General features: G+C 44.1%; 2 protein-coding genes across 2 annotated transcripts; one reads left to right on the top strand and one right to left on the bottom strand.

Annotated features, from left to right (window-relative positions):
- The first annotated feature begins 2,132 nt into the window (after positions 1-2,132).
- Positions 2,133-16,368, top strand: LOC147904363 (Leucine-rich repeat protein kinase family protein). The gene is made up of 4 exons (XM_087386140.1): positions 2,133-4,597; positions 7,349-7,477; positions 15,042-15,064; positions 15,222-16,368. The coding sequence occupies exons 1-4, from the start codon at positions 2,541-2,543 to the stop codon at positions 15,845-15,847; spliced, it is 2,835 nt and encodes a 944-aa protein (XP_087242266.1). The 5' UTR covers positions 2,133-2,540; the 3' UTR covers positions 15,848-16,368.
- Positions 16,369-21,380: 5,012 nt separating this feature from the next.
- Positions 21,381-22,445, bottom strand: LOC147904362 (uncharacterized). Its single transcript, XM_087397270.1, has one exon. It carries the CDS (start codon positions 22,179-22,181, stop codon positions 21,615-21,617), a length of 567 nt encoding a protein of 188 aa, XP_087253396.1. The 5' UTR covers positions 22,182-22,445; the 3' UTR covers positions 21,381-21,614.
- Between the last annotated feature and the right edge of the window lie 1,788 nt (positions 22,446-24,233).

Below are 24,233 nucleotides of genomic sequence, written 5' to 3'. Positions count from 1 at the left end.
ACACGATAGGCTAAGGTGTTGAGGCTATCAAATGAGAGAGTGGAATGGGGTGTTACACACCATCTAGTGGCACTCTTTCGCACTGGAGAGACAACTCACAACTAAGTCAGCACGCCCTTCGACCTCCTCGACGTTGTTTGACAAGCCAATCACCATGACTTGCTTAGCATACTGCCCGGAGCTGTTCGGGGGGAAGAGGGGCTGGTTGGTGCTAATTGGTGTGAACCCAGCCTAAGTTTCGACCACAGTTAAGTTTAGCATAAGTATTGGTTCAAGGGAGGGAATATTCCGGCAAAGGGAAGGAATATTCCAGACGTGGGGGCACATTCCGTCCGTCGGTGAATATTCCGTTGCTTGAGCAGAGCACGGCGATGGCGATGGCGAGTGTCTGAGCTCCCCGAGTTTATGGCTATGGCGATGGCGAGGGTCTCATCTCCCTCTGTTAGTGTTGCGAGCTCACGCCTTCAATGGCTATGGCTACTGGCGGCAGCTCCCCTTTTTCGACTGAGCCTCTCTCTCGCACCTTTCTCTCTGATCAATGCTGACAAATCGAAGCACACACACTTCCTTCCCTTACAGCTCGCAGATCTCTCCTGCAGCTTTGGCCTGCCCTTTGCTTGTGTGTGCGCGCGCGCCTTTGTCAGAAATTTACCCCCACCTTCTCCGGAAAGCGGCTCTCTGTTTGTGTGTGCGTGCTTTGGAAGTGTGATGCTGGCAAGCTCATGATAGGCTCTGCGTGGAAAACATATCATCATTCATGGTTTTCCCGTGCAGAGAGGAGGTCGGCTTAGCTGCTGCTCGCAAAATTCCACGGTGAACGTGTCAAGCAAACAAACACACGCAAAAGCAGAAAAGACTGCTGCTGCTGCTCGTGCTGGCAAGCTTGTTACGATAATAATTCTGTGCCGAGGAATGGTTCTGCTGCTGCCGGCAGTACGTGTTCCTAACGTTGAAATGCAGCAAGCCCAGCATCAGCATCCGTGGAGACGGAGAAATAGGCTGTGTTGCGAGTCTCTCTTTGCCTACCATGGCGATTGCTTGGCGGGCTGAGAGGAGTTCTACACGCATGTCATGCTTCTCGTTCCGCCCTGGCGATTGCTTGGCGAGCTGAGAGGAGTTTTGCACGCATGTAATGTAATGCGTCTTCGTAAGCGTAGGGTACAATTCAAATCATATCTTCTCCTCTTGTATGTTGCGTTCCGAGGCTACAGCGAGCTGCAATTGTGTGGTTCGTGAATCGTGAGCCCCACCGTCTTGTGGACTTCAACTCTTCCGAATGGTCAGAACTTGAGATTGTCGATTGCACAATCGACCCATGCCATTGCAAACTTTATGTCGAAGACAAAAATGTTACTGTCCCCGGGAGGAAAGTCCGTGTTCCAGCCTCCTTGGCGGCGAAATACATTTTGGCTTGCTTGGCGGGTCGTCAAACAGGAATCAAACCACCAAACGCAACTGCGCAAGGAGTCCTCCGCGGATTAAAGCACGAAGCCCGCGTTGACTAAAGGGAAAAAAAGTGAGTGTTGACAAAAAATCGATTGCAGCCCAAGGGGAGAAAGATAGATGGAAGGAAACGTGATGGGCATCAAGGGAGGAAGCGACTAGGAGGGGGGACGGAGGGGGGGAGGTTGGACTTTCGGGAGGGCACGGGACGGTGGGAGACCGCGAGGGAGTGAGAGAGGAGAGCGGGGGGTGGCTATCAAAGACGGGAAGAGACGGGAAGAGGGAGGAGAGGGTTATGAATGCAACAAGAGTACGATGATTTAAGAGAACGAGAGAGGAAAGAGCGAGGAGAGGCTTGAGCAGCAGCAGCAGCAGCAACAGCAACAGCAGCAGGAGCTCTGCTTGATTGTTCGCGCGATCAACCGAATTGCTCAGAGCAGGAGGAGGAGGAGGAGGAGGAAGAGGAAGCGGCTCAATGCTACGTATTTAAGAGCTCCACCCACCCCGATCCGACTGTGGAATTTCGGTGACAAACGAGCATGTGTCTCGCATAAATCCGTCTCCTTCTCCGCCTTAATGCACCCCGCTCCGGTCGATTCCTCGGTTGGAATTTGCATTCGCTCGAGAAATTTGGCAGTTCGCCTGGCTTTCCAATCTCTGCACACAAGCCTCACTCCTCTGCTCCTCACTCAGCTCCCCCCCCCCATTGACAACTCTGCTGATGCAAAAACCCAGCTCACTCTCATCACTCGCGCACAACATTCTTCCTTCCATGTCTTTCCGCTCTTGGGTTCCTCCCGGTCGTAGCTGGTATGCTGCCCGAGTTGGTTTCTGAGGATGGATTGCGGCTCTCGCCGGGCATTATTCGCACACAGCGTCGGCCAGCAGACAAGCACAGGTTTTGGGTCCGGATTTACCGAGCGGGGAGCTTCAAATCATGGCGGGGATTGCTCCCGGAGGAGGGAGTGGAGACATGGGCTGTTGCATCGATGGGGGGAAGTAGCAGTAGGCTGTGCTGGTAGTGACTGTTAACGCGAGGGATCTGCGAGCGAGCAAAAAAAATATTCTCGGTTGCTGGAGAGATCGATTGCGGCAGGATGGCGAGGAGGAAGGCAAATTCTCGATTGCAAATGGCGGATTTGCAGCGTGCAATCTCGTCAAGGACGATTCTGTTTGCGTTGTTGCTGGCCGTGCTGCTGTGTTGGGTTGCGGAAGGCAGTCGATTTTCGATCAAAGCTTCAGTCTCCAGTCCAGCACCGAGCCCCTCCTCCTCGTCTCAGGTGCCCATAAATCGATCAGAGGTGGTGACTTTGCTGGATTTGCGAGCTTCCTTGGGCATTCGCAGCCTTTTCTGGCCTCGAAAAACAGATCCTTGCCTTGTTTGGACAGGCATTGGTTGCGAAAATGGCCATGTCGTCTCCATCTCCTTAGTGGGTCTCAGACGAACCGTTGTAGGCAGATTGCATCCTTCCTTTGGATTGCAACCTCTGCAAAATCTCACCCACCTTCGTAGCCTCAACTCTTCTGGATTTCCTCTGCCCGGTAGCATCCCTGATTGGTTCGGAACCCTCTCCAATCTTCAACTGATAGACTTCACCTCAGCCTCTATAAATTCTTCTCTCCCTTCCTCGCTTGGTGGCCTATCCAAGTTGCAGGTATTCATCCTGGCCCGTAATGATCTCCACGGTAGTATCCCGTCCAGCCTTGGGGGCCTCCACAATCTCACATCCCTGGACCTGTCGTTCAACTCATTGACTGGTCCCATTCCACCCACTTTGGTGAACCTGCAAAATCTTGAGATGATGAACCTTACTGGAAACCAACTGGTGGGGGCGATTCCAGTCGGCCTGGGAGTTTTGCTGAAGCTGCAGTTCTTGACATTGGCCAGTAACAGCCTGCAGGGTCCCATACCAAGTGAGCTGGGTAATCTTTCTTTTCTAACCAGCCTCGATCTGGGGTCCAATGCTCTTTCTGGTCCGATCCCTGGGGAGCTAGGAAGGTTGACGTTACTAAACACTCTTATCTTGTCCAACAATTCCTTGAATGGGACCATACCAGCAGAAATTTCCAATTGCACTGGCCTTCAGGTCCTGTCCTTGAACCAGAATTCTCTTACAGGCGCAATACCTACGTCCCTTGGTTTTCTGAAGAGAATGTCTTTTCTCAGTGTCTCCTCCAATAATCTAACTGGTGTCTTGCCAACAGGATTTTCCAGTTTTGTGCAAGCCCAGCAAATCTTGCTCTCTAATAACCTTTTCTATGGCACGCTACCGTTTGTGCCTGCAAACTTTCCCAATATTAGCAACCTAGACCTATCCAACAACTATTTTGAAGGAACTTTGCCCGTGCCCTTTATCTCTGCGGCTGTACTGGATGAAAATTGTTTCTCAAGTCAACCAAACCAGCGCAGCCTGAACACCTGCACGACCTTTTATTCTAAAAGAGGGCTTACCTTCCAAAGCAACATCAAGTCTCCTCCGCCGAGTATGCAGGTTGGGACAAACAATGGTCCTGGTAAAAGCAACCATCTGGGACCTATATTAGGTGGTGTTTTTGGAGGCCTGGGTTTTGTAATCATCATCATGATGTTGATGTTTTTTCTGCTTAAGCGTCAGAGAAATGTAGAAGCAGGCCAGACCGAGGGTGTCTCTGCATCCCGAAGGGGTGCACCTCCACCATCTACTAGCAGCATTTCAGTCAATTTGCTGTATCTTGGAGAAAAATATGCATATTCCCAATTGCAACATGCCACAGGGGAGTTCAGTGCTTCAAACTTGCTAAAAGCTGGGCACTCGGGAGATTTGTACCAAGGTCTGTTAGATGGAGGACTACCTATCGTTGTGAAAAGGATAAACCTCGAGAAGTTTAAGAAAGATGGGTACATTGCAGAGCTGGAGCTCTTTGGAAAGGCTTCACATACGAGGTTGGTCCCTCTTCTGGGTCACTGTCTAGAACGAGAGAATGAGAAGCTCCTTGTGTACAAATATATGCCAAATCGAGATCTAGGCTTTGCTTTACATAGAAGAAGTACTGCAAGCCCTTCAGAAGACACATTGCAGTCATTGGATTGGATAACACGTCTAAAGATTGCCATTGGAGCTGCAGAAGGTCTGACTTACCTTCATCACGAGTGTACACCACCTCTGGTGCACAGGTGAGCTTTCTTTTCATTTTTTGCACCTTTCAATTCTTTAGGCTCTGAAAATAAGAATTTCAAATCCCTTCAGGGGAGATGAATGCCTTGTGGCCTTTTTTTAAATGATTCCGTACGCTTTGCTTTACGAGATGTCTGTTCTTAAACTGTCCCAAGTCCAATTGTATTTTCCTGTATCTTCTCAAAAGCTTATACTTTTGTCATTTACTTTGTGGAATGAAGGCTTTGATGTAGCAAACAATGATTCAGAATGATCAACTGAACATCTTCCCAATAAGTTCTTAAATTCTATGCTGTTTTCTCATACGGGCATTGCCTAGTGCAATGACCCCTACCCCATGGTGGTAGGAACCCAGACGTAGCAGAATGGTCTTTATCCCAACACAGGCAACAAGAGTCTTTTTGCTGAGGTGGCTATGTGCAAGTGTGGTTCCCTACACCAGGCCTGGATCCTGCATGGGGCCCCACATGATATTTGGTATGCTGATTTCTTTTGGGGCTCCATTGTTAGAAAAAGACAATGCCGTGAATCCCCAGGGCAGTAGATTAGGGTAGGAGGGTGGATATTGGCTTGCCCGACGTAGGGTTACAGTTGACATATGGACAGTCACCACACACACACACACACACACACACCCCATGCTCTTGCTTCAAAACAGCTCTAATACACCTACCATTGGCATCAACCTCAATTCAGAAAGCTTTAGGGAAAGGGCTGTCAATAATGCCATTTTATTGAGCTGCTGTCTTTAGTAGGTATTCTGGCAATCCTGCCTTCTTGGCATCTTTCCCTGTAATCTTTCTGTATAATCCGTTTAAGCCCAGAAAGCCTTGATTAGGTAGTGTTTGACGCCACCCCACCAAAGCCTACTTTTGATGGACTAACACTGCTCCCTCGGAATTGATGAGACGTCCTAGGTGCTCCGATTCGCTGCCCGTGAAGTAATACTTGGATGCCTTATGAAAAGGGCTTGGGTGCTCTAAAAACCTTCAAAAGTTTGAGAACAGCCAGTGTTTTAGAAGAGCCTCTGCCTCCACTTGCTGCTCACAAAAGAGAGAGAGAAGAGAGAGAGAGAGAGAGGGGCTGCTATATGATCGAGTCTTCAGGATGAAGGTAAGACTGGAAGGGGGGGAGAGGGAACGGGCTGAGATTGTATTGAGGATGCTAGGAGGGAGGGGCTGGTAGGCTGAGCGAAGAGAGTTAAGGGGTGTGTGCATTAGCAAGGAAAGGAGTGCACACAGCAGGAAGTGGAGTCGGAAGGTTGAGTTTTTATGCTATGTTGGACAGGAATCCAATGCATAGAAATATGCTGATGGATACTAGTTTCAACATTACTGAGGATGCCTGTAGTTCCTGTTCCGAAAATGACTATCCTTGTTCGTTATAATCTGCAAATGAGAACACCATTTCAGTTAGCTATGTCTTTAGGGACAGAGTTTTCACACAATGATCAAATGAGCTTAGTCTGTGATTCTCAAGTTCATTGGCAGATTATGCTTGGAACATAAGTGTGGCTTTGCTTACCTAGTTCTTTTTATTTTCATTTTTCCCATTTACTCTTAATTTTGTTTAATGTCTCTTACAAACTCCCTTCTTCTCTTCCCTCTTTTTCTCTCTGCTTTGTCGCTGTTTTATAATAGATTGGATCTATTCTAGTCTTAAGAAGGTGAGTTCATTTGCAACTTAGTGAGATCCCAATCTTCTAAACCTCTCTCTCTCTCTCTCTCTCTCTCTCTGTGTCACACACACACACACACACACACACACACACACACACACACACGTGTGTGTGTGCTTGTGAGACAACAATTTCTAAGTCTCTTTTACCACCCCTCCCCACCAAATGTGCGTGCACATGTTTTATATGTATGTATGCATTTATGTCTGCATGCACATGTTTTGTAGGTATGTATTTATGTCTGCATGCACCTATTGTGTGTGCGCGTGCGCATATGTCATGATTTGAGTCTGTTTTAAGCTTTCTGTCCCCTCTGCTCAGTCCATAAAGTCTCTTAGCTTCTTGAAAGGATTCTCTTTGTCTATATACTCTTCCCCCATGAATAAATCTTTTGTGTGTGATGAAATTGAGGTTGGCTCAACGCATACGAAATTTTACGAGGCCAAAATTACTCTTGATCAATTTGGAGCATTAGATTCAACAGCAACCCATGGGCAAGATGTAGGTCTCATGGGTATATTCTGATAACTAATGTGGGTTATAAACTGACTCTATAGTCTTATAACTGCTGAACAGGAAATATTATATCAGAGAACCTGCTACTAGGGCAAAATTTTTGCATTTAGGACGAAATTAAACCCCTACTTACCCACATAGGGAAATCTTTCATACTTCAGCAAGGTCATCTTTAAGATACTTTCAGATATGGCAATTGTGATTCTTCACAAACAGTCAAAATCGCTAACGTGGGAAGCTGCTCTTGCATGGAGATGGTACATTCTTTTCACCATGCATTCTTCTTTGATGCCTTTGCGCAAGCCACCTTCTTTTGTCCCTTTGTGATTACATACTGAGGTCCTTAGTTTCATCAATGTCAAATGGCTACCCCTGCTTGTTTCCCTTAAAACTTTTTGGCATTATTTGAGTGTCTGTACTATTTGGAACCCTATTTTAAAAGATTTAAAAGTTTGGAGGAGGTTAGATTTTATGTGATCTTTTCTCTAAAGGTTATTGGCTATCCTTAATCGTTTGGATTTTTGGCATACTCTTACTAAAGAGATTGATTTTTTAGGGACATTCAAGCAAGCAGCATTCTACTTGATGATAAGTTTGAGGTGAGACTTGGAAGCTTGACAGAAGCCTGCACAGCTGTGGGAGAAGCACACCATGGGGTCATTGCCCGCATACTTCGCAGATCACAGTAAGTACAATCAGCCTATAAGATTTCCTTATTTTTATATTGTATGTCAAAGAGACACACACGCCTGCATGTGCTCGATTAAATCCAACTCCTCAAACAAGCTGAAGAGATTGATGTTTTCACTTGTGTAACAAACTCCTTATTAGTGGTATGTGGCGCAATTGGTTTCCGGATCACAATGCCGAAGGCTAATCTTTCTTTACTAAGGCTATATATATATATATATATATATATATATATATGTATATATATATATATATGTATACCTTCGCAAGTCTAGAATATATCCAATCGTACAAATTTAGATTTTTTGTTCTAAAGTCCAAAAAGAAGGTTTTTTACATGTAACTGAAAGAAGATTCTCCTTAGCCTGTTTGCATGTCAGCACAGTACAATACTATTTTGTCATCAGTTAAAGCTGCTAGTTGCTGCTCACATGCCTAGCCTGTTCTCCATTGTCTGTCACTATATGCTGAAACACATGATTATACATTGGTCTACACCTACATTTGGGTGCTGATTTGGCCTTAAGCCTGAGAGGAGTGTCTGCACGTCTCTCAGTTGACTGCAGATGGTTAACTGGTCATAGCACCTAGCCTCGAATTGTCATTTCACTCATAACTGGTGTAGGAAACTTGTACCACCTTCTTCACCTTCTTCTTGAGCTATTGGATGGCACAAGCTGAATGTAAGCAAGTCGAGAAATGATTACAATTACCACCTGGTGTGTTGAATCAAAAAAACATATAAAACAAATAAAACAAGTCCACAATGTTTGCGCCTTGTAGATGGATGTAATAGAGAGAATAAGGCAGCTTACGGTTTTGTTTGTTGTTCTTATACATGATGTTTCTAGATTTGAGTTATGTAGATACAGACGATGGCATGCACACATGACACACAGAGGGATGAAGCTCCCACTAGAGAAAAATTGCATGCTGTGAAACATACACACATCCTCTGGTGCACCGTGCATCCCACTAAGATCTAACCCTAAACACAATCCAAACATAATCAGAAAAACTAAATAAAGATCACTAGGCAGGTACACTTCCCAGCCCCCCTCAAGCACATGGGTTAGAGATTAGACTCCCAGAAGGGTATGGTCATAGCTTCGGTGTCCCATACCATAGGAACCGTCCACAAGGAACTTTCAACAAAGTATCTTGTGGTTCGCCATCTGATGCAGGCGAGACCATCTAGTGCTGTCTATAGACTGAATATCAACACAATAGCCTTGGCCACTCACTTAGCATCTTGCTTTCCAGAAAGCGTTTGGGCTAACTAGGGTCCCCTAACATTGTTGGATTAAGGCAACTAATCCAAGCATCATCATCCACGTACATAACATTCTTTTCCCTCTTTTAAGTGTTTACCCTTAAATGAAATTGGGAAAGTTCTCTTGAAAACTAGCAATCGACCCCAAGTTAAGTCCTCCTTAGACCTATCTTTCCACTTAACTTTGAGCTCCAAACCTTAACTTTGAAACTCTTTCAGGTTCATGTGGAACATAGGTCAAAGCCTCAACTTCCATAAGTTCTTGGGGCGAAACCAGACTGTCACCAGCCCGTAGTGCCTCGTTCAACGTACTCACATGAAAGGCTGGGGGAACTTTTATATGTGGAGGCAATTCTAGTTTATATGCATCCTCATTAATCTTTTTCAAAATTACTAAGGGTACTATGAACCTAGGGGATAAATTTTCTAACAATCTTGTTCCTAACATCTTTGAATCCTTTGGTATTCACAAACATAAAACCTTGCTCTATCTGATGGCAGAGAACGAGACTAGAATTCCAGTGTTGCCCATGTTCGCGGTTGACCGGTAGTTGGATGGGCTCAATTAGAGCGTCTGGCAGATGATGATGGATTTTGTGTTACAGTCATACGACCTGGCAGATTTCAACTTGATAGGTGTTGCCCGAACAGATTCCCTGGCGAAGGACCTTGGCATCCTAGAGCAGCAGGAGGCCGAGACCCTGTCTCATCTTTGGCACCTTGTCAATGCCAGGGTAAGATAATTTATACTTCTTAACTGAACTCCTCAGGTGATTAATCACGTGAAGCACATGACAGTGGCCAAGAGTATATGGGAGCATTTGGCGTCCATGTATAAACGAACCTCTCCCATGAAGAGGGTTTCATTGGAGGTCCAAATGAGGTTGCTAGATCCCAAGAAGTCTTCATCGATGCGGGACCACATCAACAAGCTACATGAATTTCAGCAGGAGATCCTCCAAGCGGGGAAGCAGATTTCATCAGAAAACATGGCCATAACTCTTTTGTCCTAGTTACTCTCTCAGTATGGGGCCTTTTATTCATCCTTGATCACCAGTGGAAGGGTGAATGAGTTGACCTTGGAGGAATTGGTCCCCATGGTGCTTACCAAGAGGAACGCTTAGTCGATCGTACCTATGACAGTCAACCTGAGGCTTTGATAGCTGATCAGAAAGGCAGAAAGCAATTGATAGCTGAGGAACGCGAAGCTCTCAAGGCATCCCATACGCATAACCGATGTGGCTAGAAAGGTCATTATTGGCGTCAATAGTAGCACAAGGCAGGCTTTGCTAGCAGGCTTTCTGGGTCTAGATAGAGGATTGCTTGCTTGTTTGTGGCAGCAAGACCTGCCGATCAGGTGCAACAAGCATCGCCTAGCATCACGATTTGAGTTGGGGCAGTGCTGAGCTTCGTGCTCAGTACTAACCCCTACCCGCGGCCACCCTTTTTTCTCTCTCTCTCTTTTGCCTGGCCTAGCTCATTCGTGTTTGTGAATCAGCTTTACCGTACTAAAGAATCAGCCCCTTGGGCTGCCGGCAATGGAGGTGTTGGAAAGGTCACCTCCCCATTTGTAAGCCCCCATATGAGGAGAGCATGGGGGAGGTGGACCTAGGTCCTGAGGGATGGCCACATGGGCAGCAAGATGGGTGCCATGGGGGTAGAGATCAGAGAGAAAAAGGAAAGTACCTGGATGCATCAAAGTGGCTGCAACACATGGTGTCAAGACCATGGCAGATGGCGATGCATACATGGCATAGATCTGGCCTGGAAGAGACTGTGCTGAAGCAGCACAAGATGGCGGGGTACAGGCGCCTACATGGCGAGCTATCTGGCTAATCAGCAAACAGGTCGGCCAACAGTAGAGCTGGTTGGGGCTGATCAACATCTTCTGGAGCAGCACTTCAGCTAAGAGATAGGAGCAGCACTAGACCTACCTTGAGCCTATATCCAGGAGGTGAAGGAGGTACAGCGAAGCTGCAGACTAAGTTGAGAAGGGCTGCCCACCTAGGCTGGTTTCCAGACAGCAAGGTGGAGAGGATCACTCTAGACAGAGAGTCTACATTTGCTCGAGGTGGAGCACGCGGGCTCAGAGATTTAGAAGTGCTTGACATCTAGTAGGAGAACCTTTTGGTATTGTATCCTGTCCTACTTTGTGGACGGATGGAAATATAAAGAGTTGCTTCTATATTTGTTTCTGAGCATTGTCTATTTATTGGCTTGCACATCTTTGCACATTAAGTTAAGAAGTCTATGATTCCACACCCCACACGCACACTGTGTGAGCTCCTGGGTAATACTATCAGTCTTTTGCTGTGCGTACCCTCTGTTGGGTAATTTCTAACATGGTATCAGAGCCCAAGTAGGAGGCTCACAGGTGTGGGAGCCTGAAGGCAGGGACCTTGCTGAAGGACGACCTTGATTCAGAAGCTCTTGGAAATCGACTTCCACGACTAGAGGACAGTGCCCTTGCGAGAAGGAGGGTGACTCAGGTTTAGTCAGGTGTGTTTAAAGTTCGCGGTCAGGTTATCTGGAGATGTTCTTTTGTTGCAAACCTTGCCAAAGGAAGGACGGGTTGAAATAGACCCTCAAAGCATGGTGCCTGGAAGACTTCAGGTTGTTCACTCATTATGAGGGGGACAACTGGAAGATCGTAGAGGCTGGGTTGCTCGAGTTCGAAGGCAGGAACGTGACTGAAGAAGGTGGTGCTAGGAGGTGCTACTAAAGATGGACTTGTGTACTAGGATTGTGTGCGGAAGCGGAACCAGACCTGGTGAAGCAAGAGCCATTGGATCAAAAGCCAGAAAAAGATTTCAACATCGAAGTGTTCCAAAGGACTACGACCCGGGAGTCACTGGAGCATCGTCATTGACGTGTTGGTATTGGGCCGAGATGTGTCGGTGAGAGGGGGTGTTGGAAAGGTCACCTCCCCATCTGTAAGCCCCCATATGAGGAGAGCATGGGAGAGGTGGACCTGGGTCGTGAGTGATGGCCACATGGGCAGTAAGATGGCTGCCATGGTGGCAGAGATCAGAGAGAAAAAGGAAAGTACCTCGACGCATCAAAGTGGCTGCAACACATGGCGTCAAGACCATGGCAGATGGCGATGCATACATGGCATAGATCTGGCCTGGAAGAGACTGATCTGGAGCAGCACAAGATGGCGGGGTATCCTGGGCGCCTGTACATGGCAGGCACATGGCCTGCAACATACCCTAAAGATGGCACAGGAATATGGCAGGACAGATCAGCAAACAGGTCGGCCAACAGTAGAGCTGGTTGGGGCTGGTTGAGCCAGCCAACCAGGCCTTGGTTAGGCTGGTCAAGAGGGCTGGGTCCCTGCCTGGAACAAAGGCTGCAAAGAGCCTAGTAAAGACCCTTATATAGGACCCTGGTTGGGCTGGTAGGGGCAGCCAACCAGGTCGGTTTTCAGCCAGACTGAGTCGGCCAAAATAGGGCTGACCAGTCGGCTATTTTGACCAGGCCTTGGGCCTATAAAAGGAGAGGCCCTGGGCCTCATAATTCATCCAACTATCCAGCAAGAGCAGGAGCAGACAGGATCAGGCAGAAGCCACTCCCTTGGGCCTCACACTGGGGGTGAAGGAGAGTGAAAGGTGTGCTGCAGACTGAGTTCCCTAGAGGCTGGACCTTGGCTGTCTTCTAGGGCAGCGAGGTGTTGTGATCAACATCTTCTGGAGCAGCACTTCAGCCAACAGATAGGAGCAGCACTGGACCTCCTTGGGCCTATATACAGGAAGTGGAGGAGGTACAGAGAAGCTGCAGACTAGGCTGTTTTTTAAACATGCATAACTGGTCGCCACATTCTATAAGCTTTTGGTACTGTTATGCAGCTAGCTGACCACTTTCAGACCTGTTGTGCCACTTCTGGAAGAGGATTTGAAGGCTCTCTAGCTGTCTTTTGACAGTTCGAATCATTTTTAGGATGTATCTTGACTGTTTCAAAAGGTGCTACAACTGTTTTGAGGATTTCCACAGAAGACAGCTGCTGTTCTGCACTTTTCAAGCTCGACAAAGGTGCTTAGTCATGTGAAGCGCATTTTGAGCAAGTCAATTCTGTACTTTGCTGTAATAGGCCTGCATAGAGGTGTATAATCTCTGTTTTGTGCTTGGGATGCGTGCTCTTTACTGTGGGAGATATATTTTCTTTGGTGCACGAAGGAGAGTTCTTTTCATATGTCACCCAACTTGTCTATGAGGGAAAATGTCACCCTCACCCTCTCGACTTTCAAGACTTGGTGGGACTCTTATTGAAGGAAGAGAAAATGAAAAGGAATATGTTAGTGAATGCATGTTGTGGAGAGCAAGCCTTGGCCCAAATATGATACAGGTCATAGTACTTCTGGGCATGCTTGTGGTAAGGATAGAAAGGATGCTGATAAGCCTAAGAAGAAAGGAAAATACCATTATTTCAAAAAGCTAGGTCATCGCACCCGAAGAGGATTGCAGAGGACAAGAGAAAACGAGGCTAGTATGGTTATTTCAGGCTCTTTAGCCACTAATCAGGAAAAGATGATGCTTCAGCTAATCTTGTTGAGCATGATTGGGCTTTTCTCACTTGCATTTGATGCCTCTTGGGAGCCACACACATTTAGTGTGACATCAGCTTGGTCTTCTGCCCTACACCCCAAATTATGGCGGACCTTTTCACCAAAGCATTACCTCGTCCAAAGTTTGAGGGGTGATCGATATTACACCTTGTACAATGTGTAGGCTGTGGCAGATGTAATAACGGGCTAAAGACCTGTACAAGGTATATTTTTCTTCTAACCTCAACTAAAGGTTGAGTTAGTCACCACAAATGTTTTTTGGTAGGGTCCATCCTAGGGTTTTGTCTCTCTGACTACTCTAGTGTTGTACTTCATTGTTGCTGCTGCAATCTCATCCCTTCAACTGCAGCACCCGTTTTTTCAACACTCTACCTTCCACTTGTTTCATTTCAGTTGCAGTCAAGTTTACTTCAGACATTCAACTAAAGCTGCTGACGCAGCCGTCATTATGAAGATTCAGCCTTTGCATAAGCAGGGCCTTTGATAGTGTCACCATTCGACGCAGTACCAAGCAGTTTTAACAGGTACATCAAACGAAGGACAGGAGAACTGGCCCACATAAATGAACTGGATCACACAGTACTCACTACTGGGTTTTTGTAAAAAGGCCTTTTAGCCAAGGCAGCTAGCTTCCCAACAAGCAAGTACATGGACACCTCAACGAAGGGCATGGCCTCCATACTTGTAAACACACCTGTCAACCGACGATATTGCCCCCCCCCCCCTCTTTGTGATTTTGCAATTCCCCCCTCTTCGTGATTTTGCAATTAGCAGCTTAGGCAAAGTTGAAGTAAAGCTGTTGGCTTGACCCTCCTCTGTCATCACATCGCTCAACAGCTCCAATTCTCGCAGGTGTGTGTTGTTGCAACGTTCAGCACAAGCTCATACAGAGCTGAGAGAGCTGTTTGTAGCCAGCCTCCAAAACCGCCATCCGTAAAATCATGAAGCCTTGTGATGAGTCGAATATCACTTAAGACACCTTACATTATTGTATGTCGAGTAATTGCTTGTTGGTGCCTGCTAGGAAAACTCCACTAATAACTAGAACACGATCAACTACAAGAGTGACCACAATCCCGACTCACCTATCCTGAGTTACTGTGATAGTCAAAGGTGCAAAGAAATAACCGTTGTAACAACAATTGTGGATATCATGCACACACCAAGCATATTGAGGTTTTGTATGGGAGCTAGGCTACTTTGACATCATCTATGGTCCTACATCAGACAATGTGATGGTTTTTCTTCCAGAAACGTTCTTGCAAAGAAAAGTTTTGATATTGCTCTTTCTTTTGTAGGCATGTGAGAGAGTAGCAGATTTTTTAGGGTGTTAGTGAAATAAATACTTCCGTTTCTTTGTAATTATAGAGGAGCCATTGTGGGACTATTAAAATGGAAGGGTGCAGCTTAAGGAATTTGACTTTTTTACGTTATGGCATCTAGAGTGACCAAAATAATATCAAGCACATGAATGACTAGTGATGGGTCCTGCAGACAAGTAGTTTAACAAATCATTATGCCAAAACAAATTATTTCTATTATATTTACATTCTTTCTATTGCTGTGATCGACTAGAACTTGCTAGTTGAGTTATACTGATTGGAAATTGGTACCTAGGCTTCACGTTGTTTAAAGCTAAGAAAAATGTTGTGTTGATTGTGTTTGGTCATAGTTTAAGCATATCTAATGTTAGCTATTTGTGTCTTTGTGTGTGGTAACAGGACATCCGAGCAAGGGGAAGCAGGTGTGCTTAATGCTGGGCCTTATAAATTCTCCACGTAAACTTGAGCACAAGTTAACACTGAAATTTATTGTTTCAATTGGTCCATGGTCATCCAATGCATTCATCTTCTTGTCATTTTCCGCATTCAATGCTAATTCAATCTCTGCCATATCTGCAGGTGCTGCTGTTCCCACGTGCGCCTACGACGTATACTGCTTTGGAAAGGTTTTACTAGAGTTGGTCTCCGGGAAACTTGGAATAAGTGGCTCTACGGATCCTGCTACAGATGCATGGCTTGAAAGAGCCTTGACCTTTATCAATGCTTATGACAAAGACTCTATCAGCAAGATTGTGGATCCATCTTTAATTGTTGATGAAGATTTACTGGAGGAGGTCTGGGCCATGGCCATTGTGGCAAAGTCTTGTCTTAATCCAAAGCCCTCCAAGCGGCCATTAATGAGGTACATTTTGAAGGCTCTAGAAAATCCGCTTAAAGTTGTAAGGGAGGATACCTTAAATGGTTCAGGAAGGTCGCGGACATCTTCAATTGGGTCTTGGAATGCTGCCTTATTTGGCAGCTGGCGCCATAGTTCTTCGGAGACAGTTGCAATGCCTGGTTCATTAAGGGAGGAGCACCTGCAGAAGAACAACTCTAAGCAGCCAACAAACGGAGGGTCTCAAGGGAGTAATCAAGGTGAAGTGTCTCAGAGAAGACCTGGATCAAGCGAAATATTTCCTGAACCACTAGATGACTCTGTAGTTCAGGCACCCACCAACACAGATTCTGACAAACAAAATAGTTAGAACTATTCTTTCCAAATAAAGAATAGCAGGCTCCCCATTCGAGGGCCTGTAAAGTTTTCTAAGTGAGAGGCTGCTCTGGCAGCCTGCAATTTTTTGGTCAGGGGTGAAGCCAAGCCTTGGCTTTTCATTAATCATGGCCAATAGGTTTGAGGCTGTGCTTGAAGTCCTGAATTTGTTCATCTGAGGGCTCGCTGCTATTTCTGGGAGCGCTTGAGATTCTCCTCTGAAAAGGGGGAAGGCATTTCCTTCTTGTATGATAGATTGAAAAGGGTTTCTTGTTTTTTACTTGTTTGAGCCAAGAAAGTTTTTTATTTTTGAGATAGAACTAGAGATATGGTTACTTTCATAACTGAGCTAATGCTAAGAGAAACACTCGAATAATTAGAAAATGTGAGAGTCAACCAAGTTCTTCATACACAAATTTGCAGTCTTACCTCTTCAGAGTCCACAGAAGAAAGCTTCAGCGGGGGTGTTGCCAATAAACCTTTTGCACTTACAAGGGACATGGTTCAGGGGCGTACTTCGGGCAACATACATGTGCAGATTTGTATGGTTCTTACTCATGTCTACGTAAATATGATGTACAACAGATTTTTTCAGACTTGCATGCTCCACATGTTATGGTAAGGAACATCGGATTTCATTTTTAAGGATCAGATATTACTTCGTCATTCATTTTTAGAAGTGTCCTGTTATTCTAGGAAGCTTTGTCGAGATTGCTAATACTCAGAATTGAGGCACCTCTTTGCACGATAAAACGATTTTGATACCAAGGTCATCAGTGAACCGGAGTGTGTTTTGGTGCTTTAATTTGAAAATGGTGGGAAGACTCCGAAGTATCGTGTTGCATTGTGCGATATATTATGGAAGAGAGCCTCTTTTGCAAGTCGTCACTCATAATTTAATTAATCATCTCCGTATTCACTTGGTTGAGGAGATCGTGGGTTGGGTGAACCCTTTGGTCTGTAAATGCCCTAAGTACCACATGCTTGGGAGTACTCGAAATCCAGGGACACGAGACAAACTGTCATGCAAATTTGCAGAGCCACCTTGCATTAACAAGCACAACCTAGATTCTCCATGAGGATTCCTTTCACAAGTCCAAATCCCCTCATATATAAAAACAATATGCAAGTCCAAAAAGGTTATCAAAATTTCCATCTTGGGTTGAGTGGAATAAGCATTATAATAAGTTTAACCACCAAGTAAGAAGAGAAAGACCTTTTATCGTGCCAAAGATATGTTACTGGATGATTGGAAGCATGGGGAACATATGCTCCTTGAAATTCTTGAATAGTGACACAATAACTGACCAATTGACATAACTCGAAGACCACCTAATTCAACATCAATAAGTATTCCCATCGATAGGATTTTTTCAATTCTAGAGAATTCCCATTGATAGATTTGATTTGACCTAGTTAGACTTGTTTTTCTTATCCCCAAACTAGAACCATGCTCACCCTTTCCTCATGGTTGAACCATAGAACTTCATTCATGCTTCTCTCTATTGTTTCTTCATATGTCTCATCCATCTTCAAAAATATTTGAGAGAAAATTTGTCCTTCCTAGTAGTAGTGAAGAGCTAAAGGTTGCTTCTCCCTGCTTCACTGCTCTCCAACTTCCCTTTCTTCTCCCGCCCTGCTGCTCCCTGCCATCCCCTTCCTTCTTCTCCCTCCCCATTGCCTCTGCTATCTGCCTCCTCTACCCTCCTTTGCTGCCTTGTTAGCTCGCCATTGGTCGCTGCAGGCCGCCCCTTACTGCACTATAGCACTATTAGGTACCCTTTCCTCGTGTCGGGTCATGACCCAGGCTACCCTGAGGCAGCCTGTACAGTCCCCTCGTGCTTGGGAAGTGGCTGCTGCAGGTGCTAGAAGTGGTCCGAGAGCAGGCCCCCCTTGGTGCCTGGTTGGAGAGCCATTAGGGCAAGCCCTTGGTGGAGCTCAAGTAAGCCCTTGGGTGGACAGTTTACCTTGCTGGGTGTTTTGTCTGGTTTTCCGTGAGAGCCTCCTTGAAAGACACCAGCAAAGGGTTCCTTGCAAGCTACATGCGACTTTCGTTGCACTGGCGCTTCCAACCAGCTTTTCATAGGGCTTTTGACCCCTTTTCCTTTTCCCACTCCTTTCCTTCCTCTTGGCAAAGTTTAGATTATGCTTGCTCCTTTTTGGGGATTGTACCTTGACAGTGACCCTTGGTCTGGCCAGAGGAGCTCAAATGGCAACATGTTGGAGTTCCCAAATTGTCAAGTTTTGCGTTTCTCCAGAAGAAAAGCAACAGGTGAAGAAAGCAATCAGGTTGCTTTAAGACAGAGCAGTTGTGGGCAAAGTAGTGGGACTCACACCTACGAGGAGACGAGTGCGTGATTGGATTCAGGGAAATCTTTCAATAGAACATCCATTGAGGTTACCATCTACAGGAGGGGGGTCTTCCTCCTCCAGTTGAGCCCCCCCAACACCACTCGGGCCCTCATAGAGCAGTGTGTGTGTACATTATCTTGCTGCTCACAATATCAATCAAGCTAAAACTTAGTAGTTGATCTTCTCAGCAAAGACACACAAGAGAAGTTGAAAAATCTCTCACACTCTCAAAATTTCCACTCGAACACTACTCACATGCATCAAATTGTGGTATTGGTAGTATATCAAGGATACGTATGTGAAGTTATGACTTTCCCCTAGCTTGTATCAGGACAAAGACCAAAGGGCACTCCTACCTTACCTATGAGGCCTTTTCTTCTTCATCATCTAAGTCAAAGGTAGAACTTCTTGATATTCAAGACTCCTCCTTAACAATCTCCCTTTTAGAGCTTTTCATGCCTTAGCATATCGTCTTGTATCTCCCCTACAAGATAAGTTCCCTCGTATCCCAATTCTTAGATACTTTCACCTTACCTAGACAAGGCACCTATACATTTGGCTTGGTATGAATAAATCAAAAGTGTTCGGGATAGAAATTCCACAAACATCCACTCATAGGTCCTTTACTACTCTGAATTTTTTTTACTCTAGTGATGTTAGCAATTGTTGTTAGCCAATTTGATGTGATAAGGAGATTTAATACTACAATATTTCAAACTTGCATCTCTCATGGTCTTCTTGCTCATGATATTTGTTGATGTACACCTACAATGAATGTTAGCATTAAAAATCAACTAGCCACCAATGATTACATCAACAATTAGCACATCATCCCTTGCATCTATGTTTATTTTTTAGAAATTGACATGAGATCATTCTTCTTTTCCTAGACTCTAACATCCTTGTGCTTGCTAAATTTTCCCATTCCTTCTATAGTTTTGGAGACAAATATAGTAGATCCCCTAAGGCCTAACAATAAATTATAGCTTGTTGTACTTTGTCCTAAAGGAAATTTTGATGGGTTGATTTTTCTCCTAAATGCCTTACCACCCTTACTAGGGCATTCCTCCTCATGTTGTCACTTGGGTACTACTTTCTCTTCCTCTTCTTCCTATTCTTTCGGACCCCACCATTCCCATCATTAGCTCCTCATATTCTTCACTTGAAAAGACGTGCTGCAGTAATGCTAATTCTTTTTCTTGTTCTCTAGCTTAGGACGCTCATTACAATAATTACTTCTTTTATGGCATTCATAATAAGTGCCCCCACTCCTATCTGGAGTCCTCTCCTCAATTGAAGATGCTCTATGCAATTGTGCATTCAAGGGCTAAAGGTGTAGAGCTTAACTAATCACAAATGAAGATTCAATTTCAAAGCCTTTCCTTCTTTGTTGCAATGCAAAGTACCTCCATCTTCATGTGCTTCATGCCAGAAAGAGTTTAAGAAGCAATCAATGAAAAGAACATGACTTGCGAATAAGTTTGTCCTCTTAGACGTGGTCCATAAAGTTTCATGCCGGATTGCCAATGCAAAGACTACCTCACCATTGCCTTGACAAAAGCTGTCCAATTGCGGTAACAAAGCATTTGCTACTACCTAGCACTTAGTCCGAAATTCATGGTAGTGTCCGGCTCCCAAATACTTCTTAGACGCGGTCCATAAAGTTTGTCCTCTTAGATGTGGTCCATAAAGTTTCATGTCGGATTGTAAAGACTACCTCACCATTGCCTTGACAAAAGTTGTCCAATTGCTGTAAAAAAACATTTATTAACTCCAATTATCCTACAACTTTGCTTCATTCTAGCCACTACCTAGCACTTAGTCCGAAATTCATGGTAGTGTCCGGCTCCCAAATACTTCTTGGTAGAGTCCAACAAGAAGGCCTCATCCCATTTTCAGATCATGCCTTCAACAATATCATGTAGTATTTTGGCATGATCACTCATGGAACAACCTAATAACTGTGATACTCAAACTAAATTCCAAAGAAAAGATTCCAAATCTTCTCCTTGTGTCCCTCGAAATGGTAGAATCTTCACCATGGTTGCACTTTACATACTCCCTTAGACTATCGACCTCAAAGCTCCTTCAAATGTTTCCACTCCAAGAGTACTCTCAAATCAAAATTATAGCATTACAATGACCACACCGACATTATTATATAAACACAAATTCATTATCAAGCTAAATCTGTGGAACATATTCATCAAAGGATCTGACATGAAGTTGAAGGTAGTGTAGCCACTAAATTATTTGAAATGAACTCCAAGAGCTCTCTCATATATTCACATACCCCTCGGGTATATCTCCACTTGACACATCCTCACGTACCTCGCACATTCATACACCGACGTTTTTACTCCCATGATGCAAAACTCTTCATTACAAGAAGGGAAAACAACCACATTTATACAAGAGGGACATCAATACCCTCTTATGTTCGATAGAAGTTTCCAAAACCATTTCACACTTTTTCATGAGAGATGGGTAAGCGCCTTCGAATGTTCTAATTTAGTTTGCCTATCTAGCCGAATCAACGGCTTCCACACTCCCCTTTTATCTCTATTCATATAATCTTCACTTAGAAGATATTCTTAACACATTTCTCTACTCTTTGATACTTGAAGATTGGGTGAAATCCTTTTTTCAAAATAGTCAAATAAGGCCTCCACAGTATGGGATTCGAATCCATTACCATGAGACTCATGTGCACATTCTCTAACCACCAGAACATCTACTAGTTTTTGTATCATCCCTCCTAATTTTCGTATCCACCTACTTAATGCTCACTCCCACTCTCCCCCTTCATTCCACCTCCCTCGTGCACTTGCCCTCGTTCTTTGCACCCTTCTACTCGATGACTAATAGACCCCAACTAATTCATTTTTGTTCTTTTCTGAGTTATACTAGTGAACCTTCCAAGCATTCCCTTACTAACCCATTTTAAGGATTATGTTAGGTGAGTGAAAATTCTTAGACACTCACAACCCCAACATGACACAAACATGCTCATTCTAATCCTATATGAATGTAACTTGTGGGCATCTACATATGGAGAGAAACGAGAGAGAGAGAGAGAGAGAGAGAGAGAGAGAGAGAGAGAGAGAGAGAGCATATTCCATACAATCGAAGATACCCGAGAGGCATTGGCTGCAAAAAGATAGGGCCAATACATATCCGGAGATTTCACTAAGCAATATGTAAGATTGCAGGTTTCATTTTCTTGTGAAATTACAGAAAATGTATATACATAAGATCTAAATACATCATAATTCACCAAGGATAGCTCTACAAAATAGACCTTAACAACTTAGCACACAATCAGAGAACAGAGAACCAGAGCTACAAATTAAACTCTCTGCACTCTCTGCAGCAACATGTTTGTAAATGAGCAGTCTTCCCCCAAAAACCTAGGCATTGTGAGGAGAAGGAGACCTTCTCAGCTTCCATTCTTGGAAAAGGGGATTAAGCACCTGGTCGACCATGCCATCGTCACCGTGGAGAAGTTCCTCATATTGATGTTTCGTCAAAATAAGCTTTACGCTTGTACCCTTTTTCTCAGATCCTGCAAGCACATCCTGGGGAGGCTCGCTAACCAAGCTATCATCTTCAACAGCAACCGCTGGAGGCTCGATGTAAGTAGGCGTGCTTGCAAACGAAACGTGACGGCTGCCCTCGTGTGCGATTTTCTTGCTGTTCGACCGTGTTCTGCGGGAATGACGATTACTCAGACGAGTACTTGAACTCTGCCTTTGGGGAGCGCGTGTGAGAACGTAGCTCTTTCCTGGTTGCAGTAGTACCGTGCCCTTGAGTGGTCTGGACCTGCTCTCCGATTGGAAAACATCATGCCCAGGATATTCAGCCAATACATCTTTAACAGTCGTAGGAGCATCAAACTTCCGGTGATGACCGTCTGCAGTGACGATTCGTATTCTGGGGGGACGCTTTGAGAGCTTCTTTACGATGGAGTCAAACATTTAAACTCTCCGCTTCTTCGCTAAAGCAGGCAGATCGAGGAGGAAGCTTATATCAAGATTCAGACTTAAGGAGGTTCGAAACAAGAAGGCGATCAATCGAAATGTTAGATTGGAAGGTGGTAGAGCACGCAGCTGCAAAGGAAAGCTTACGACGGAGGAAGGCAATCACAGTTTCTTTGGAGAGAGCAGACACGATGAACATAAGCCAGTTCCAGGAAAAGGACTGATTTAATGAAAATTTGCGACAGCCAGCTGTTCAATGCACATGCCTCAATGTCAACAGGAAAGTTGGACCTGGCTAGCTTACGTTAGTTTATCAACTAGATCGGGCAGGCACGTTTGAGAAGACATAATAATGTTTGTTGTCAATCCCAACATAAGTATTGATCTTCTTTGGAGCATTCCTGTTGCTAATGATTTAATTGCTTTGGAAATATTGAATTAAGATACATCAATGATCTACAACATTTGCATTCGAAATATATCTGCAACTTAGTCATGATCATATTGAGCTGAGTACAGTTTTCTAAAAGAAGACTTTATACAAGCCTCACAAATCATTATTGTTCTGTTTTATTGAGAAATATCATTCTTGTTCTCAGTATACACACTAAGAAAAGTATTTGACAGGTCATATGGTACAACCTCAGAATCTAGTAAAGATGGTATCACTCGTAACTTTGAGAAGGAATTCGTGGAAAATTCAACTCTACCACAATACACACAATATTTCATTTTTGTTACAAATTTAGAGCACATGTTTTGTCATTCTTCTAAATGTGTATCGATGAATGGCCATGATGGAATACTATGGTGTAATCGTCTTTTCTTATTTTGAATACTATTATATATAAGCACATGCTCGCTTTTTCATAAATGTTCGCTTCATTCGTCTTTTCTTATTTCGTATACTATTATATATACGAGTAGCCTGACCCGTCTACGACGGGTTGGAGACCCGCTCTGCTGGGTCTCAAGGTGGGATCTTTAATTTCAAAAGAGAAATTCTGAAGTTCCAACACTGGAACCGCTTGGCTTGGCTCACTCAGTGTAATTTTGTCGAACAGCTTTCCTAAAACCCCCTCTCTGCTTTCATACATAAAAATTTGCAAGATTAAGTGCATAAAATTCATGAATTTGTTTGAATTAAACATGTTTGTATGCATATCCCCTCTCTGCTTTCATACATGGAATTTTGCAAGATTACGTGCGTAATGCATTGTATGCCAATGTAGTGCTAGATTGCAACACAATCAATTTTGGTTTATGGGATACATTAGTTTCAGTGTAAATAAATAAAATTCATGAATTTATTTGAATTAAACACGTTTGTATGCATATCCTCTCTCTGCTTTCATACATGGAACTTTGCAAGATTACGTGCGTAATGCATTGTATGCCAATGTAGTGCTAGATTGCAACACAATGAATGTTGGTTTATGGGATACATTAGTTTAAGTATAAATAAATAAAATTCATGAATTTGTTTGTATTAAACATGTTTGTATGCATATCCCCTCTTTGCTTTCATATATGGAATTTTGCAAGATTATGTGCGTAATGCATTGTATGCCAATGTAGTGCTAGATTGTAACACAATCAATCTTGGTCTATGGGGATACATTAGTTTGAGTATAAATAAATAGAATTCATGATTTTTTTTGAAATAAACGTGTTTGAGTATAAATAAATAGAATTTATGAATTTGTTTGAGTATAAACGTATATGTGCATGCTTCAATAAACACAACAAAATAAGATTTACTTAAAATTAGCATACCTAACAAAATATACGCTCTATAAAAGAGTACTACAAAATCTTACAAATTCATATATCTACATACAGAGTGTCTATATCAGCTCCCCTAAGAAAATAGACTACGTCTATGTCCCACCCCACGCACCACCACACGTGCGCGGCGTCGACCTACGCAAGGCAAAAAGGTCATTTAAGAATTATAATCATTAAATCAAGGAAAATTTAGAATTGTGTCTTAATAATACTCCACATTAATTAGAATACTTACGCTGGCGCACAGGAGTGTGTATGTGG

This window comes from Dipteris shenzhenensis, chromosome 2 (genome assembly GCF_047967505.1).
Source record: "Dipteris shenzhenensis isolate YYH24624 ecotype China chromosome 2, Dip_SZ_1.0, whole genome shotgun sequence".
NCBI lineage: Eukaryota > Viridiplantae > Streptophyta > Polypodiopsida > Gleicheniales > Dipteridaceae > Dipteris > Dipteris shenzhenensis.
Note: the sequence above shows the minus strand (reverse complement) of the source record. Positions and strands in the feature narration are given on the sequence as shown.

What these genes read in the sequence shown, in the direction of transcription:
- LOC147904363 (XM_087386140.1), top strand. Translation starts at nt 2,541, where the DNA reads ATGGCGAGGAGGAAGGCAAATTCTCGATTGCAAATGGCGGATTTGCAG. An exon ending in ACACCACCTCTGGTGCACAG is followed by an intron (nt 4,598 to 7,348) that starts GTGAGCTTTCTT and finishes TTGATTTTTTAG; the next exon opens with GGACATTCAAGCAAGCAGCA. An exon ending in ATCCGAGCAAGGGGAAGCAG is followed by an intron (nt 15,065 to 15,221) that starts GTGTGCTTAATG and finishes CCATATCTGCAG; the next exon opens with GTGCTGCTGTTCCCACGTGC.
- LOC147904362 (XM_087397270.1), bottom strand. Translation starts at nt 22,181, where the DNA reads ATGTTTGACTCCATCGTAAAGAAGCTCTCAAAGCGTCCCCCCAGAATA.